Below are 19,597 nucleotides of genomic sequence, written 5' to 3' on the forward strand. Positions count from 1 at the left end.
TGACATCATGGAAGACCATAAGCGGAAGCTGAGTGGATGGACTCGTCCATCTAATTCAGCAACCTGATTTCACAATGGGGAACCAACCACCTAGGGAAGCTGACAAACCCACCAGCAGATGGCCTTCCCATGTCAGTCACGTGTCCCATCGAAACCAATGATCTTCCTTGAATTGATCCAGCCATTTACACTGGATACCCTTCCAACACGTCTATGCATGTATACAGGCGTGCAGAAGTAAATGAAATTCAATGGTGAAAAGAGTAAGGTTCTACATTTAGGCAAGAAAAACGAAATGCACAGATACAGTATAGGTGGTACCTTGCTCAATAGTAGCAAATGTAGAACCTGCGAGAGGGAACTTGGAGTCCTAGTGGACAACCATTTACCGTAAATATGAGCCAGCCGTGTGCAGCAGTTGCTAAAAAAGCCAACACAGTTCTCGGCTACATAAACAGAGGGATAGAATCAAGATCACATGAAGTGTTAATAGCACTTTATAAGGCCTTGGCAAGGCCACACTTGGAATCCTGCATTCAGTTTTGGTCTATAAAATCTATAAAAATAACCTTCATTCTGCCCTCCCTTAAACACTGCTGGAAGTTAACATCGATCTAACAACGCAGGGTAGAAACCTTTAAAGCACCCCCCCCCTAACACTTTGGGCTTGAAATAATAGGCGGAACTGTTGACACGGTGCAGAGTTGCTCAACTGGGAGACAACCCATCGCTCTGCAGAAGCCTTTTCTAGAAAGCAGCTGGAAGTGGCTTGTCAACTTTTTCAAAAGACACGGAAGTGCTTTGGCTTCTGCCGCTCCTTACGTTCACAGCGGAGAGCAAGCAGTTCGATTCTCAGCCAAGGCTATACTTAGTTCCACCACCGTCGCCGTTTTCGCAGATCAGAAACTCCAGCTGCTTCTCTGCACAACACCAACCAAACCTACAAATCCTCCTAACTTAACATGCCCTAGAAAGTTGAGAAGTTGCACAGCTATATATATATAAAAATATTGTCCTTTTGGGGGGGGGGGGAAGAGGAATTATACAGGTGGTCCTCAAACTTACCATTGCAATGAAGCCCCAGGTTTCTGTTGTTAAGTGAGTTCTGTCCCATTTTACCACCTGTTAGTGCCGCTAACTCTATAACAAAGTGTTCCTTTCTGGCAGTTAAACAAATCCGCTCCGTTCTCAACCTTCAGCCATTCTGACATTAATTCAAAGTGCCATTACCAAAGACTGCACTTTATTAAAAAAAAAAAAAATTAGAGATACATAAGAGCATTTACAAAGGATTTTTTTTAAAAAAAAATCAGGCTGTAAACTCAAATCTACGAAGAGGTTTTTTTCCTTCCATGGCTAATTGCAACCAGCGCATTGTTGGGTCTTCCCAGCACCAGTGGGGGGCAAAACCTCTTTTTTATTCTTCGGATCAGCACATCCAAAATAACTCTTCCCTTAGCAGCAATCCAAGCACATCCCTGTTTGAGGTGCCTGGCATATACGAAGAGTTCATTTCAAGACAAGACATTCCATTAAAAAAAAGGAAAGGAAAGGAAAACCAACTTTCAAATCTGGTCAGTTTCTTCCATAAAAATACATAAAAGGTTTTTTCCTCCCCTTCCCCATTCTAGCATTCATCGGGAGTCATTGGCAGCATCGGGCAAAAATAATAATAATGCAGAATTGTGAAAATAAAAACACAGAACGAGGGAGTTGTGTGTTTTAAAAAAAGCAGCCGATCAGGAGAAAGAGCAGCTTCCGTAGCAGCTTTAGCTATTTTGAGGTCCGAGAGAGTTTCTTGCTGCTCTGAGGTGGGGTGAGGACACCTGTGGGCAAAGGCGAACGCCTGTTTTTCTCAGCTAACATAGCTTGTTTGGCTCGAGCTTTGTCCTGGAAAAGAAGAATGCCAAAAGGGAACCATTGTTACTCACCCATTCAAATGCACCGATTGGATTGTACAGCTATGAGATTTGCAAAGCAGATATATACAAATCAGAGGTGGGTTCCTACCAATTCGCACCTATTCAGTAGAACCGGTTCGTCAAATCTACCGAACCGGTTAGAAGAGGTTCCACCAGTGGACCCAGAAAGCCAACATTTTGGTTGCTAAGCAAGAGCGTTGTTAAGTGAGTTTCACCACATTTTACAAGTTGGCCACGCCTACCCAGTCACATGGCTGGCAAGCCACTCCCACCCGGTCACATGGCCAGCAAGCCACTCCCACAAAGCAGGCCACACCTACAGGAGAAGTTCCAAAAAATTTTGAAACCCACCACTGGTCCTTGGATATGATTATTCTACACTATCATGCTCATACTTATAAAACTCAGTGCCTCTGTGAAAGGTAGGGATGACGACTGCGTTTGTGGTGCAATCAGAACATTGCGTGTGTTGAAGTTGTTTTAACGCAAACCAAAGATGCCTTTTAAAAAACAAGTTTACATCCTATTCTTATGCATGCCAGTGCTGTGTGTGAGGTAATTTAAGGTGGTTCTGACAAGTGTCGTCGGCATCTTCATATCCGGTCACATGGGCGGCAAGCCACTCCCATCCAGTCACATGGGCGGCAAGCCACTCCCACAAAGGAGGCCACATTCACAGAGTAGGTTCGAACAATTTTTGAAACCCACCACTGATACAAATGAAAAGGTAGCCCCAAAGGAGCTTTGCTTTTTCAAGAGGCACCTGGACTTCCTTATTTTTTCCTTGATGACATTTCGCTTCTCATCCAAGCAGCTTACAGAAGCAGTAACTGTGAGAGGGATCTTAGTGGACAACCAATTAAATATGAATCAACCATGTGGCGGCCAAAAAAAGCCAACGCAATCCTAAATTGCATTAACAGAGGGATACACTCAAGATCAGGTGAGGTACTGATACCACTCTAGAAAGCCTTAGTAAGACCACACCTAGAATATTGCATCTAGTTTTGGTCACCACCAGGGGTGGGTTCCTGCCAGTTCTAACCTCTTCTATAGAAGAGGTTCCACAAATCTTCCGTGCCGTTTAGAACCGGTTCATGCTCCCTCACCCTGCCCATCCGCACATCATCAAGATGAAGAGCGAGAGGAGGAATTCTGGGAGTTGAAGTCCACAAGTCTTAAAGCTGTCAAGTTTGAACACCCCTGGAGGTTTTTTTTCTAAAGGGTTAGGGGTGTAAGGGTCTTGTATCTTGACAGATTTAAGACTTGCACACTTCAATGCCAGAGTTCCTGAGCCAACATGACTGGAGGAGGAATTCTGGGAGTTGAAGTCCACAAGTCTTAAAGCTGTCAAGTGTGAACACCCCTGGGTTTTTTTTTCTAAAGGGTTAGGGGTGTCTTGTTAGGTCTTGTATCTTGACAGATTTAAGACTTGCATGCTTCAAATGCCAGAGTTTCTGAGCCAACATTTTGGTTGCTAAGCAAGAGCATTGTTAAGTGAGTTTCCCCACATTTTACAAGTTGGCCACGCTCACCCAGTCACATGGCTGGCAAGCCACACCCACCCGGTCACATGGCCGGCAAGCCCCTCCCACAAAGCAGGCCACACCTACAGAAGGGGTTCTAAAAATTTTTGAAACCCACCACTAGTCACCACACTTTAAAAATATGTTGGGACTCTAGAAAGAGTGCAGACAAGAGCAGCCAAGATTATTAGGGACTAAAGCGTATAATGAACAGATACAGGAGCTGGGTATTGGCCAGTGTGGTGAAGAGAAGCACCAGAGGAGACATGATAGCAGTCTTCCAATATTTGAGGGGCTGCAACAAGGAGGAGGGGGCAGCCTATTTTCCAAAGCAGCTGAAGGCCAGACAAGGAACAATGGATGGAAACTGAACAAGGGGACACTCACTAGCAAAAGTGCACAAAGTACATTATGGCTTCGTGTGCTCTACATTGGAAATACACCATTGCTCCATTAGGAATAAAGTTGCAAACAGAAACTGCAATTTATATACAGGTAGTCCTCAACTTACAATCACAACTGGGACCGGAATTTTTTGTTGCTAGAAGCACTTTGTTGAGTTGACTCTGATTTTACCCCCTTTTTACTATGGTCATTAAGAGAATCACTAGTCATTAAGTGAATACGGCTTCCACCCATTGACACTGCTTTTCAGAAGCCAACTGAGCTCAGAAATAGCAACACACTGTAACCACCTGTGCTGGTTGCCAAGTTCCCAAATTTTGATCACGTGATCGTGGGGATGCTGTGGAGTGGTGCAGTGACCTAGAGGTGGAGCTCTCGCCTCACAATCAGGAGGCAATGAGTTCGATCCTAGGTAGAGGCAGGTATTTCTTTCTTTGGCCACAATGAGAATATATCTGCTGAACAAAACTCCGCACTGGCAACAGGTAGAGCATCCGGCCAGTAAAGGCTTTGCTAGCTCCATTCAGTTGCCCAGACTCCACCTCGCAAGGCATTATAGGGTCATTAAAAAGATGATGATGATTGTGGGATGCTGTGATGGTTTTAAGTGCGAGTACCAGTTGTAAGCCCCACTGTAACTTCCAACAGTGGCTAAATAAACAGTGAATAAGTCAAGGACTACCAGTAATTAACAAGGTTAACAACCTTTTCTGCTTACTTGTTAACTTACCAGCAAGGTGAAGGTGTTTATGTGCGTTTGTATATTGTGCAAATCTTCAGCAGGGACTCCTCTAAAGTGCTTCAGCACCGAACTCCCAACTTCCTTGATAGCCATCGCAAAGGGGACCATCCATTTCACACACTCCTCAATGTCGCTCAGTTCGTATCCTGGAAAAACAACAAATCCAGAGACAAAATTCTTGCATCTTCTATGCTGCTTTTACCTCCCAGTCTTGAATGTACATCATCTTAACACGACGCCTTACCCGAAACCCGCTGCATCAACTCGCGAGATGAGAAATGATACAACGCCGAAGCAGCCAGGACACCATACGTGTACTCCAAACAGCCCACATCAAGGACACACAGGTCCAAAAGCTGAGAAAAGAAGAACGTCAGCAATCAGAAGACCTGTTGTGGCCCGTCAGCAGAGCTGGCAGCAGATTCGGACACTAAGGAGGTCGGGGAGGAACATGGGCCAGTCCTGGAGTCTGGGGAAGGCTCTGATGAGGGCTCTGTGTCGGAGGCAAGAGAGAGGGCCAGGGTCGTATGCCAGTTATCAGCTGCCTTCAGAGTCAGACATCAGTGAGGCAGATGAACAGCTGGAGCCTGTTCCCAGCGTGCACATGCCAGACGAAAGGAACAGCTAAGGAACAGGGGTTGACTTAGGAGTAAGACCACAGGGGGACAATGAATGGCCCCTCCCAGAGGAAATAAAAGAGGAGCGAAAGGGAAGTGGAGTTTGCAGGAGAGAATTAGTTTGCTTAATTGGTTCGTGACTCTCTGAGACTCCTTGCCAAGTTTTGCAGATATAATCCTGGCAGCTTTCCAAGCCAGATAAGGTCTGTGACTGTAAATCCTCCCTGGAAAGACTTTGCTGGATGTGAATGAGAGGAATTCACAGTAAATTAATAAAAGAGGAGTTTGCTTCATGCTCTTGGGAAGCCTCAGTCAGAACAACACCATTTTCAGGCTGAGAGAGGAAAATATTTTGCAGTAGGTTCTATTGTTACCTCTGCAACTTGCACGAATATCTCTTGAGAATACTGGGGCAGCAGCATCTCACAAATCTCATTTAGATATGCAACCTGCATGTATATATTTAGCCAGGACACGGTTGTCAGGGGACTCAGGTTCCAATTCAGCGCCTGGAGGAAGGAAAGAAAAGATATGCTGGGAAAAGGTGGATATACTCTTTATCAGGAGTGTCAAACTCGATTTCATTGAGGGCTGCATCAGGATTGTGTTTGAACTAGGGGGGCTTGGGTGGGCGTGGCCACCTTGGTGTCACTTGTGTTGGGGGGCCTGTAGTGGCCGGAGTGCTCTGCCAGAGAAAATAGGCTCCCAAGCTCCATTTTCTGCTAGAACGGCCTCCTCAGTGGTGGGTTTCAAATTTTTTTAGAACCTCTTCTGTAGGTGTGGCCTGCTTTGTGGGAGTGGCTTGCTGGCCATGTGACTGGGTGGGAGTGGCTTGCCGGCCATGTGACTGGGTGGGCATGGCCAACTTGTAAAATGTGGGAAAACTCAGTTAACAACGCTCTTGCTTAGCAACCAAAATGTTGGCTCAGAAACTCTGCTATTGAAGAATACAAGTCTTAAAGCTGTCAAGTTACAAGACCCTTGCACCCCTAACCCTTTAGGAAAAAACTCCCAGGGGTGTTCAAACTTGATAGCTTTAAGACTTGTGGACTTCAACTCCCAGAATTCCTCCTCTCGCTCTTCATCTTAATGATGTGCGGATGGGCGGGGGGAGGGAGCTAGAAACGGTTCTAAATGGCACTGTAGATTTGTGGAACCTCTTCTATAGAAGAGCTTAGAACTGGCAGGAACCCACCCCTGGGCCTCCTGCAACACACTGCCAGAGGAAACAGAGCTCAGGAGGGCCAAAGAATTGTGGCCTTTGAACTGGTGCTGGAGAAAACTCCTGCAAGTCCCTTGTACTGCAAGGCGATCTAACCAGTCAGTCGAAAAGGAGACCAACCCTGATTGCTCTTTAGAAGGCCAGATCCTGAAGAGGAAACTCAAGTTCTTTGGCCACCTAATGAGAAGGAAGGACTCATTGGAGAAGAGTCTCATGCTGGGAAAGATGGAGGGCAAAAGAAGAAGGGGATGACAGAGAATGAGGTGGCTGGATGGAGTCACTGAAGCAGTCGGTGTGAGCTTAAATGGACTCCAGAGGATGGAAGAGGACTGGAAGGCCTGGAGGAACGTTGTCCAAGGGGTCCCAATGGGTTGGACATGAGTTCGCAACTAGCCACAAACAACAGTTGCTTTTTTCATTGCTTTCAAAAGCACACAGAGTGTCCTACCAACCTTCATAATAATGAGTTCCATGCTAATAATGTCATCTTCTGTGCAAGCACCATCGGTGACATAGGCAAACTGATGAAGCTTTGGTGGGTAGATTTCCTGCAATAAAGAAGAGGATCAATATACTGGCTGTTCTGACCCCTCTCCGTACGCCGAGGCACTCCAAGACAAGATTACTGCTAGACAATTTATTCATAGTAAATTAACACACCGACAAGATTTTGGCAGCACTCCAGACTTCCAAGATAAGAAATACACACGAGAGCTTCTCCAGCGTTGGTATATTAGTTGAATCCTGCAAACAACCTCCTCCCAAAGTCTCTCCTTATAGACTCTCTTGGGAGGAGCCTAATTACAACCACCTGGGTCCAAGTATCTCTTGTATCTGCGTGGTTGCTGTCGTTGCTTATCTGCCCGCCTTTGCCTGGCGTCCGGGACCAACTCCCTTAGCTCTTCCCCACTGCTCCAAGGCCTGACGTCTTCACCACTACTCCAGGGCTTGATGTCATGAGCACACTTCCCTTTGGCTTTCACCACTGCTCCAAGCCTCAGGCGCCTCCTGGTGACCAATCAGCCTCTCTGGTCCCTGTTCGGAGTCTGAGCCCTGTCCAGGGTCCTCCACATCTTCCAGAACAGACTCATAGGGCCCCTCACTATCGGAGTCTGTTTGCAGCTCCAACTGCTCCTGCTGGGCCACAACACTGGCCCTATTCTGTGGTCTGAAAAGGTGGCAAACTGGCAAAGCCAGGTGCTTATCTCACATGGATTTACATTTTGGATAATAAAAACTAATTTGAACATGAAGGGGACTTTTTCTGAGCCTTCATCAACTGAAGCCAACCGTTAATGACAAATAACACAGAAGAGCAGCTTTATATAACCTGGATCTTGCCAGATATAAAAAACGTCTTAAGGCCAACCAAGATAAATCATTTTTTGTTAAACAATCCATCAAACCAAAACAGCAACTGCTGTTTTTTTTTTCCTGCAGTTTCTTCAACTGGTTGCATTTTCTACCTTTTTCTTTTCCTTGGGGAATTCTGGGAGTGGATGCTGCCAGTTTAGGTCAGTTTGCCCGAACTGGTAGTTCTGATTCTGCGCAGTTCGGAGAACAGGCAAATTAGACTACCGGCTGGCCCCACCCCTGCCTGTTTTTCGGGCCAAAAATCAGCCTGAAAACAGTCCCCCAAAACAGCCTGAAAATGACCCAGAAAATGGCCAACAAACAGGCAATTTTTCAGACCGTTTTCAGGCCATTTTTCCTGCCAAAATTGGCGTGGAAAATGGTCTGGAAACAGCCCCCCAAAAGGCCCGAAAACAGCCTGAAAAATTCCCCCAAAAACAGCTTACCCAGCTTCTCTTCCTCTTGCAGCCAGCTTTCCCAGTCTAGCTTGACTCCCTCCCTCCCTCTCCTTCCCCCCCCTCACAAACACAGAGGTTGGATCTTTCTTTCCTCCCCCCGCATTGGAGACCCCTGGATTCCCTCCCCCCCAACCGTGCCTGTCCCATACAGGTACCACCCACACAAGTGATGTAGAGTTGGCCATGCCCACTCAGTCATGTAACACCCCTCCCCGCCAGCTTCCATCCCTCCAGCAGAGAACCGGTTGTTAAAAAATTTGGAACCCACCACTGAAACCCACGCTCTTTAGCTTTGCCAATTTGAGAAATGGTGCCTTTACAGCTTGGCTCATGTACCGCAGAGCGAGATTTTACCTCCAATTTAGCAGCAATAAATAAAGACGTTATCCCAATCAGCTGAAGGAGCGTCTTAACAACATTCTGTTGTGTTGACATAAAACGATCGAAGAAATCCTGAGCCAAATAAAACGTCTCCCTGTGAAGCCTGTGGACCTCACAAACCTGCAACACAACAAATGAACAATGCTTTACATCAGCCACGACTCTGCCCTTGTAAGAAATCCACATGGTTAAGAGATCGAATTAGATCTACATTTGCCTTCTCTGTAACACAAATGCATTCTTGCAACCCAACAGCTATTTTATTCTTTGCGGTAAAGTTCCTTGCTGATCTTTTTTCAGAGTTCAATAAAGAAACACAGGTAGTCCTTGCTTAGCGACAATTGGAACTGGCAGCTCCACCACCCAGAATCACAGTTAAGAGAAAAATCACACGGCCGCAAATTGTGATATATATATATTTTACTGTGTTTGTTTCTCTGTTAATTCTGCTTGATGCAAATGGTGGGATGCAAATAGTGACCACGGGATCCTGCGGCAGTCATCCACGTATGGATTGAACACAAAGTGGTAACTTTGAGTGGTTGCTAAACGAGGCAGTCAGTAACTGTAGGCTAGCTGTATTGCAACATTTTGTGGGTGCAGAAATAACATGAACCGTATCGTGCTACACTAAGGTGTTCCCCATCCCATAAGGTGGCTGCAGGAGTCCAGAGTGGAACATAAGATTTGTTCTTGGAGAAAAAATACATTTTGGTGGGTTTTTTGCAATGGCAGTGAGACCATCAAGAATCTTATGCCAACTTGTTATTTCCTTTTGCAACCAACCATGAGATCAGGGTTCCTCAAAATGGCCCATATCGGACCCTAAGTTTAATGTGACTATCCAAGGAATTGAGAATCAATAAATAATGGAAGGTCAATTGAGGTCAATTAATCTTTTGGGGCTTCTGAGAACTCCACACCAGCTACAAGTCTTGAAGGTAAGGTTCTTGACTAGTGGTCACTCAGTTACCCAAAGTTGGAAATGTCAGACAAAGATAAGTTACGGCATTTAATTAACAGACAGACAGGTCCTTGGCAGCAAACCGGCACAGACAAGCTTGGTCAGCAATCCAGCACAGATAAGGCTTGGCAGCAATCCAGCCTGCCAAGCTCTCCGACATTAGTTCCTGCGTTGACTTCTGCAAGAGGGGCGTGTGCACAAGCAGTCCTTATTATAGTCTGGAGAGGAGCTTAATGACCACCAGCTGAGTGCAATTACCTCCTGTAACTGCCCAACTGTTCCTGACGCCTATTAGCTCTTCGGTGCCGGGCATCCAGGAACAACTCACTGCTGACCTCAGGCTCACACTCCCTTGTCTCCTCCCCACTGGGGTCCAAGGCTCAGGCGCCTCCTGGTGGCCAACCAGCCTCTCTGCGCCCTGCTCGGAGTCAGAACCCTGTCCAGGGTCCTCCACATCCTCCAGAGCCGACTCATAGGGCCCCTCGCTGTCGGAGTCTGGTGGCAGCTCCAACGGCTCCTGCTGGGCCACAACAGGTGTCCAACTTTGCCATTTTAAGAATGGGACACTTCAACTCTCAGATCCCCATGGCTTGTCGGTTGAATTATTGGTGTTGAAGTCCGCAGGTCTTAAAAATTGTCAAAGTGAACATGCCTGATTTATAGTGTTACTAGTTGATAACCAGGAGCTGCCCGGGTATTTATTTATAAGGGGAAAAATGTCCGGACCAAGTGTAATTTCCAATGTTGGATTTTTCCCCTTACCAGAGGGAGCCCCCTTGTGGAGTACTGTGAAACCATTACCATGGCAACTCCACTGCGCTGTACAGTAGAAGCCATTTTACAGCAGTACAGTAGAAGCCATTTTAAGGCACAACAGGCTGTATCTTAACAGAACACACAACCTGAGGGGTGTTAAGGGTGTCTTACCCCCACAGTTTTTCTCTCCAAAGAGTAAGTCATCTGTGTATCAAGTTTGGTTGAAATTGTTCAAGGCGTTCCAGAGTTATGCTGGAACATGCAGACACACAGCCATTTTTATAGAAGAAAAAGAAGGAGGAGGAGGAAGAAAGAAAGATTTAGTTTCATATAAGAAATGTTGTGGATCAATGAGCAACCTCAAAAGGTTGATCAGCTAAAGGGTTTGATTAGATGCATCTTTCAAACGAAGGGGAACTAAACAAGGTAGCAAACCCCACAGATAAAATTGTACGGCGGGAATGACAGACCTTGAAAATAGCTCAAAATAGATAATCAAATCAGTCTTGTATGTTTGCATGAACAAAAACCATGTCTCACCTCCATCAGCCAATCTAGGAGAATCACTCGCATTTTAGGTTCCAAGAGTGGGTGCTTTTCCATATAAAGTTTATCTCTTGCGTACTTCTGTTCCTTATTGAGCATGTTTTGCCATAGTTCATCTCTATTTGCCCAACTAACAAAAAGAACAGAGCTGGATTAAACTTCCCACCCTTTCTGAATCTCCCCTTCGGCATCTCATAGAAATTTGAGACTCTGCAGCAGTGGTGAGATTCAATTTTTTTTAATTAACGGTTTTGTGGGCATGGCTGAGTGGGCATGGCAGGGGAAGGATACTGCAAAATCTCCGTTCCCCCCTCCCACTCCTGGGTGAAGGATATTGCAAAATCTCCATTCCCACCCCACTCTGGGGCCAGCCAGAAGTGGTATTTGCCGGTTCTCTGAACTACTCAAAATTTCCGCTACCGGTTCTCCAGAACCTACTGGAACCTGCTGAATTTCATCCCTGCTCTGCAGCTAATTGCTGAATGGAAGCACAATTTGCCATGGATTCTCAGAGGCAAACAAAGTTGGTTAACAAGTGACCAAGTACCACATTTTTCAGACTATAAGACGCACTGGAGTATAAGACGCACCAAGATTTTGAAGAGGTAAATTTTTTAAAAAAAGGTTTTGCACTCTGCAAGCCTCCCAAACCCTCTGCACACCTCGTTTTTTGTGGGAGGCTTGTAGAGTGCTCCTGGGAGTTGGGGGAAAAGGAGCAAAAAACCCAGCCCATTTTCCCTTCGTTTTTGCCCTCCCCAGTCCCGAGGTGCAGTTTGCAGGACTCCCAAACCTTCTGCATGTCCATTTTTGTGAAGGGAACAGGGTTTCGGGAGGCCAAAAATGCTGTACTCCATCTATAAGATGCACCCAGATTTTCACTCTCTTTTTGGAGGGATAAAGGTGCATCTTATACTCTGAAAAATTGCCTCGTGACAATTTACTTCTGGCTTACTCTCGTAATGCCACCCCAAAATGAACAGTAAAAATGCTCAGTTTCTCATCGCCTGAATTAAGCAGTTTAATAACTAACAAGAAAAAAATAACAGCTGATGCCAAAATGGTGAGAAACTTACCCCAAAACAGGCAAGGGTGTCTCCTTAGCCGAAACCAGCCTTTGATGCTTAGAAGCTGCAAAGTTTGCATTCTCCAGTTCTTCATCTTTCTCTGGTGTCGGGATCAGCAAGTGTGAATAAGGACACGCAGCATAATTTGACTATCGGGGAAAAAAAGCAACGGTAGAGAGAGTCAAAGTCCAAAGTTCCACGGACGTTTACTGAACTACAGATTAATTTTCCAACAATTACAAGCCCCAACAGGTTTACAAGTTAAAAGATTGGGATTTACACACACCCCCGCCCTCTTTATTCTGCAACTGCTTCTCCAACATGATTTTTTGCAAAGGGGGGGTTTATTCCGCTTATGTTCCCATTGCAAAAACTTTGGTGACTTCAAGAAAACAGTAAAGGGTCACCGAAGCAGCAGCTCATATAGTTAAGAGAAATTGCTACGCTGGAGTTGCTTCACCGGACAAAAAGATATTCTGCAGAAGGAAAAAGGGACTTTTATTTTAGAATCTCATCTGTTAATTTTCTATCTCATGGCAAAACTCCGTTGTGATGGGAGAAAAATAAGATACAGAGGGATTCGGATGGGAAGAAAACATAGGAATATCCCAAACTGCCATTCCTGATATTTTTTAAAGGTACTGTATATACTCGAGTATAAGCCTAGTTTTTCAGCCCACTTTTTGGGCTGAAAAAAGCCGCCTCGGCTTATACTCGAGTCAGTGAAAAATTTGCCCGAAATGGAGGAGAAAAAGGGGCGGGGCCATGCCGCTGGGTGACACTCGTGAATGGCCCAGTGCTCCTGTGAGTTTCCCCTCCCTCTGTGTCAGTTTGCCGCGCAGCGCGCACCGCACCATCCCCCCTCCTCACGTTCTAATGTAATGCAGGGCTGTCTTACGATTCCCCCTCCTCCCCCTCCTGCCGCTCTGCAACGATGTCCCACCTCCTCCTTGTTATGGCAAGCAGCCACATAGCGATGTCCCACCTCCTCTGGTACAGTGATCCAATGATAGGAATCACTGTGCCGTGTGTCATAGGAGGCGGGACATCGCTCCCGCGGCTGCACGGGACATCAGCATCACAGCGGGACATCAGCATCATGAGGTGAGTGAAGTATTTCATTGAATACACCGCTAGTTTACTGTTTTTCTTTGAAATAAATATTCAAAAACATTATTGGTATCTATTTTTATTTTTGAAATTTACCAGTAGCTGCTGCATTTCCCACCCTAGGCTTATACTCGAGTCAATAACTTTTCCAGTTTTTTGTGGTAAAATTAGGCGCCTCGGCTTATATTCGGGTCGGCCTATACTCGAGTATATACGGTAAATAAACTTTTGAGAAAGTAAGAACGCAATCTCTCCTTCTCTCTCTTTTTTTAAAGATTGTTTTCATTCAATGCATAGACAAACCAGACACAAAAGGACTGCTCTCCTTGATACATGACCGCATCATTAAAAGGGCACATACTTGAAAGAAGCTGTGAAATAACGCACTGTAGCAAACATTCATTGGCTGTAATTGCCAAAGAACTCGGCTGCCCAAATAGCGCTATTTCTAAAATACATGTTCCTTATACATATATTGTACATATGTATAGATATGTGACTCAGTGGCTAAGACATTAAGCTTGTCGATCAGAAAGGTCGGCGGTTCGAATCCCTAGCACCGCGTAATGGAGTGAGCTCCCATTACTTGTTCCAGCTTCTGCCAACCTAGCAGTTCGAAATCACGTAAAAAATGCAAGTAGAAAAATAGGAACCACCTTTGGTGGGAAGGTAACAGTGTTTGTGTGCCTTCGGCATTGAGTCATGCTGGCCACATGACCACAGAGATGTCTTCAGACAGCACTGGCTCTTTGGCTCTTTGAAACGGAAATGAGCACTGCCCCCTAGAGTCGGGAATGACTAGCACATATGTGCAAGGGGAACCTTTACCTACAGATGCGTACATACATACTTATACATACAAGGAATAGAGAAATGAGCCACTTCTGTTTCAGTATTGCAATATTGAGATACACAGCAACATGCAATACTAAGACACAAGTTGATTAGATCCACTGGAACGAGGATGCCTGTTTTAGGAGTAGCAAAATGGGCCTGGTGGAGGAAAGGAACAATAGCAATAGCAGTTAGACTTATATACAGCTTCATAGGGCTTTTAGCCCTCTCTAAGCACTTTACAGAGTCAGCATATTGTCCCCAACAACAATCCGGGTCCTCATTTTACCCACCTCGGAAGGATGGAAGGCTGAGTCAACCCTGAGCCGGTGAGATTTGAACAGCCGAACTGCAGTCAGCTGAAGTAGCCTGCAGTGCTGCATTTAACCACTGCGCCACCTCGGCTCAGATGAAAGATATCTCACAACTTCTTTCCAAATAGAATTAAATCTATATTACCTGATGCTGAACATCGGCAAGTGTTCTTTTCATTTGAGAAAGCTCAGGGGGTTAATATTTTAAAGGCTGATTGACAATTAGGCCAGTTTATTCTGATCAGAATAAACCAACCCAAATAATTATCAGATATAAGAAATTTTGTGGCGGACACAAAAATTGAACAAAACTATTATTTTGCAGATTTATGTACAGAAAAAGAATAAGGTTTCATGCCTAATGAAGTAACTTCCCATTCATGAAACCTTCGTCATAATTTGTCTGGCGATGTTGATGTTTAATGAATTTATAGGCCGCCCAAACCCAAAGGACTCCGGGCGGCTTACAACAATACATTTAAAAATAGAAGTTAAAAACACAGAAACATAGATTAAAAAGACCACAACATACACCCAGTCTAATCGAGGCTGGAACTCAATTGTGAGTTCAACAGTCCAGGGCCTGCCTGAATAGCCAGGTCTTAAAAGAGCCTTTCAGAAGGCCATGAGAGTGGCTAGGGTCCGGATCTCTGGGTGCAGTTTATTCCAGAGGGTCGGAGCGGCTACAGAGAAGGCCCTCCCACGGGTAGTTGCCAGCTGACATTGTCTGGCTGATGGCACCCGGAGAAGGCCCTCCCTGTGCGATCTTATCGGTCGTTGGGAAGTCTGTGGCAGAAGACGGTCTCACAGATATCCGGGTCCTAGGCCATGTAGGGCTTTGAAGGTGATAACCAGCACCTTGAATTGCGCCCGGAGACCAATGGAAAGCCAGTGCAGCTCGCGGAGGATAGGTGTGATGTGGGTGTACCTTGGTACCCCCAATATGGCTCGCGCGGCTGCATTCTGGACTAGCATTCTGGCGATGTTAAGGTGCTAAAGTTACCTGACTTTCATTTGATTTCCTGTTGGTTGCGTTTATGCCGGACATATCTTCATCTGGATCTTGTAAAAACTGAAAGAAAAAGGTAATTCAGGATTAAGATTTGCAGTGTAAAAAATAGGGGAGATGTACTATTGAAATTAGATTTTATTCTACTTGACCTAAGTCTCTTCAGCTGACTTTGAAACACCACTTGTTATCATAGTTAAAAAGTACTTACTTCAATTGTTACTACTTTGGTATGCCTTGCCTCACTTCAGAGGATTTGCTACTTTCTCTTAAGTACAAAAACAAACTCAATGGCCTGCAGCAACCACATTAACTGTTAAGAAGTTAATGTTTCTAGACTGGAATCAAATCCTTCACAGAGTAGATCAACAACGGAGATAGAAAACAGGCCCCCACTTCTATGGCAAGGAAAATGGATGCCAAGAGGAAAAACTTCCAATCTAACAGTTTTGTGGTATGTATGTAAAAGAGACACAGAAAGATTTCACCTCCAATCCCTGGTATCTCCAGAAATATTTAACTCTACTTATCAGTGAGATCTTCCACCCTCAAGTTACAGGAGGCCCCCTCTCTCCCCTTCCTTCCTTCCTTCCTTCCTTCCTTCCTTCCTTCCTTCCTTCCTTCCTTCCTTCCTTCCTTCCTTCCTTCCTTCCTTCCTTCCTTCCTTCCCACCATGAATTTAGCATCCTTCTGGATAAAACAGAGCAGAACAAGGGAGATGAGAGGCCTGGTCTGGTGTTATTAAAAGGTAATGGCAAAGGTTCCCCTCGCGCATATGTGCTAGTCATTCCCAACTCTAGGGGGCGGTGCTCATCTCTGTTTCTAAGCCGAAGAGCCAGCGCTGTTCGAAGACATCTCCGTGGTCATGTGGCCGGTATGACTAAACGCCGAGGACACACGGAATGCTGTTACCTTCCCACCAAAGGGGGGGGGGTGTCCCTATTTTTCTACTTGCTTTCGAACTGCTAGGTTGGCAGAAGCTGGGACAAGTAACGAGCGCTCACCCCGTGATGCAGTGCTAGGGATTTGAACGGCTGGACTGCCCAGCTTTCTGATCGACGAGCTCAGCATCTTAGCCACTGAGCCACAGTGTCCCTTGATGCAGTATGGTTAGTGGCCAATCAATCCTTCTCTCTCTCCCTCTCTCTCTCTTTCTCTCCCTCCCTCCCGTTTCCATCAACCCTGCATCCTCCAGTTGTCTTGGATCATACCACCATCTTACTCCACTCAAGACAGCTACGTGCTTATTTTGCAACAGAGAACAATCCTTTACAGTTGGGTACTTACTACGACGACGTCCGCTTTTCTTTTGCGGGTCCGAACAACAAACTCAGGAGCACCATCCTTCTCGGTTTTCTCAAGTCCCCTGTCCTTGCAGTCACTACAAGAGACATTTGGATTACTGTGACACAATCGACATGGGGCTGCCCTTGAAGAGCACTAAGAAGCTGCAGTCGTTCCAGAATGTTGCAATAAGCAGTCTTGGGCATTTTTCATAATGCCATTAACTTCTGCAAACTACATTGGTTCCCAGGTATAATTCAAGGTGATGTCATCACTCGTAAAGTCCTCCATGGCATAAGGTAAAGGTTCCCCTCGCACATATGTGCTAGTCCTTCCCAACTCTAGGGGTGGGGGGGCAGTGCTCATCTCCGTTTCAAAGCCGGAGAGCCAGCGCTGTCCAAAATGTCTCCGTAGTCATGTGGCCGGCATGACTAAAAGCCGAAGGCGCATGGAACACTGTTACCTTCCCAACGAAGGTGGTCCCTATTTTTCTACTTGCTCTTTTACATGCTTTTCGACTGCGAGGTTGGCAGAAGCTGGGACAAGTAACAGGAGCTCACTCCGTTACGCAGCGCTAGGGATTCGAACCCAACTGCCGACCTTTCTGATCGACAAGCTCAGCATCTTAGCCATTGAGCCACCTGGTTTATTTATTTGTATTTGTATTTATTTGGTTTGTATGCCGCCCAATCTCGGAAGATTCTGGGCGGCTTACAGGTAAAAAAGGAAAAGGGAGGACATACAAGAATACAAACAACATTAAAATTCGACAACATTCATAACTTAAGATGGGGCTGGATAATCAACAGCCCCAGGCCTGCCGGAACAGCCAGGTCTTCGTTGTTTTGCGGAAGGCCGGAAGGGTAGTAAGGGTCCGGATCTCAACGGGGAGATCGTTCCATAGGGCTGGAGCAGCTAGAGAAGGCCCTCCCCCGGGGAGTTGCCAGCCGACACTGGCCAGCAGATGGAATCCGGAGGAGGCCTAATCTGTGTGATCTAATAGGTCTCAGGGAGGTAATTGGCAGGAGGCGGTCTCTCAGTCATTTGTTTATAAATAAATAGACCTTACTTAATCATCTTCCTCTCAGCATAGTTAAGGTGCTAGCCTAGAAACTAGGAGATGGTGACTTCTAGTCCTAACTTATGTCTGGAAGCCAGAGGGGTGACTTTGGGACAATCACCAGGAGATGGTGAGTTCTAGCCCCACCTTAGTCATAAAAGCCCGCTGTGTGACCTTGGGCCCGTCACCTTCTCAGCCTAACTCACCTCACAGGGTTGCTGTGGGGAAAATAGGAGGAGGAGAGATTATAAAGTAATCAAGGTGGGATAAAAGTGAAATAAAGCAAGGGAGGAGGAAAGGGAGGAGCCACACTTAACAATAAGCCGAATCTTCATTATTGAATTGGAGTCAGAAAATGTCTTTCTAATTTACTGAAGACAGCAAAGGGCCTAGTTTCAGAAACCAGGTTTCAGAAGGGTGGAGCATAGACAAATATGCAACTCACCTCTCACCAGGCATGGTGGCTTGGAGAAATCAAGATAAGGCCCAGCCAGAAACTGAAAGAGAGAAAGAAAAAGGTTGCAGATATTTTCTTCTTCTCTAAATCAGTTGTAAAAGTATTGCAAGCTATTAAGGCAACTTGATTTTTTAAAAGAAGAAAGGGAAGAGAAAGAAAAAAATCATTCCTAGATGCAAAGCCTACATAGGGATTGCTTTAAAAAAAAAAGGCCACTGAAGCATGGCCAGAGGGGAAAAAATTATTAGGAAAGGAAAGAAAAAAATATTGCTGGCCTAACTGGAGAAGCTCCACAACAGCAAAGAACTGAAAAGGAAAAAAACAAGGAAACTATTCAGAAACCATGTATCTATATTTTAAATGTTACACTTATTCATATAGGTATTTTAAAAAATATATCAGCAAGCCCCAAGGACCATGTAAATTTAGCCATCCTCCAAAGTAATCAAAATCTCATAGGAACCATTAGGCACCCTGAATAAACCCCTTCCCCCCCAAAAAAAGATGGCTTAGCCACAACTCTCCCAACATGTGTCCATGACTGATGGGGACAGGAAGCCCCCTCCCTAGCCTTCAAGCATATCACAGACATAATAAATGCAATGGTTATAAGGGGAGGGAGACTAGGACAGCCCCCCCTTCTCCTCTTTAAAAGATACCTTTGCAAACAACCCCAGAAACCCCTTCCCCCCAATATTGGCTCAGCCTCAACTCCCCCAACATGTGCCGGCACTAATGGTGTCTAGGAAGACTTCCCCCCACCGCATTTAATCAAAACCATGTAACAGACAGAACAAATAAATGCAATGGTTATTGGGGGGGGGGGTAGATAGGCCCTGCCATCCAACTTCCCCCTTCCTCTTTTTAAAGACATCTCTGCAAACACCCCAAGAAGCCCAAATATGGCTCAACCAACATGTGCCTGTGACTGACGGTAGATAAGAAGCCCCCCTCCCACCAATTATTCAAGCATATAAATTTAATACATAAATGCAATAATGTAAGGGAGGGGATGGCTAGAGCAGGCTATCTGCCGTCCCCCCCTCTTCCCCTCTTTTAAAGATACCTCTGCAAACAGCTTCCAGAAGCCCCTTCTCCCCAAATATGGCTCAGTCAACATGTGCCCGCGACTGACGGTAGATAAGAAGCCCCCCTCCCACCAATTATTCAAGCATAATAAATTTAATACATAAATGCAATAATTTAAGGGAGGGGATGGCTAGAGAAGGCTAACTGCCGTCCCCCCTTCCCCTCTTTTAAAGATACCTCTGCAAACAGCCCCAGAGAAGCCCCTTCCCCAAATTCGCAAGGAGGGAAGGAGGCCCCTTCTGGCTGCCGGCGCTGGCGTGCGCCCCTGAGGCGTTGGCGGGCTGGCTGGCGGGCGGGCGGGCGGACAGGAAGGCGGGCTCGTCTGGGCCTGCGTTGGGCACCTCCTCGCAGCGCGGCTGGTCCCCTGCGCGGCTCGCAAGCGCGGCTTTTTGGCGCACAGGGCGGGCCCAGGCCCCGAGCGAGGGCATTTACGCAGCGCCCGCAGCCTGCGCGGGTCTCTCCAAGGGGATCCAGCCGCGCGCAA

General features: G+C 46.0%; 1 protein-coding gene across 1 annotated transcript; it reads right to left on the reverse strand.

Moving 5' to 3' along the window:
• Nucleotides 1–1,226: 1,226 nt before the first annotated feature.
• On the reverse strand, nucleotides 1,227–19,414 carry CCNE1 (cyclin E1). Its single transcript, XM_087728629.1, has 12 exons — nucleotides 19,291–19,414; nucleotides 18,013–18,064; nucleotides 16,511–16,604; nucleotides 15,218–15,286; nucleotides 11,966–12,105; nucleotides 10,887–11,022; nucleotides 8,600–8,746; nucleotides 6,887–6,982; nucleotides 5,587–5,721; nucleotides 4,840–4,951; nucleotides 4,584–4,741; nucleotides 1,227–1,890 (listed from the first exon to the last, which is right to left on the reverse strand). Exons 2-12 carry the CDS (start codon nucleotides 18,024–18,026, stop codon nucleotides 1,774–1,776), a joined length of 1,218 nt encoding a protein of 405 aa, XP_087584755.1. The 5' UTR covers nucleotides 18,027–18,064; nucleotides 19,291–19,414; the 3' UTR covers nucleotides 1,227–1,773.
• Between the last annotated feature and the right edge of the window lie 183 nt (nucleotides 19,415–19,597).

This window comes from Thamnophis sirtalis, unplaced genomic scaffold (assembly GCF_051295495.1).
Source record: "Thamnophis sirtalis isolate CommonGarterSnake01/CBP01778 unplaced genomic scaffold, rThaSir2_p1.2 scaffold_14, whole genome shotgun sequence".
Classification (NCBI taxonomy): domain Eukaryota; kingdom Metazoa; phylum Chordata; class Lepidosauria; order Squamata; family Natricidae; genus Thamnophis; species Thamnophis sirtalis.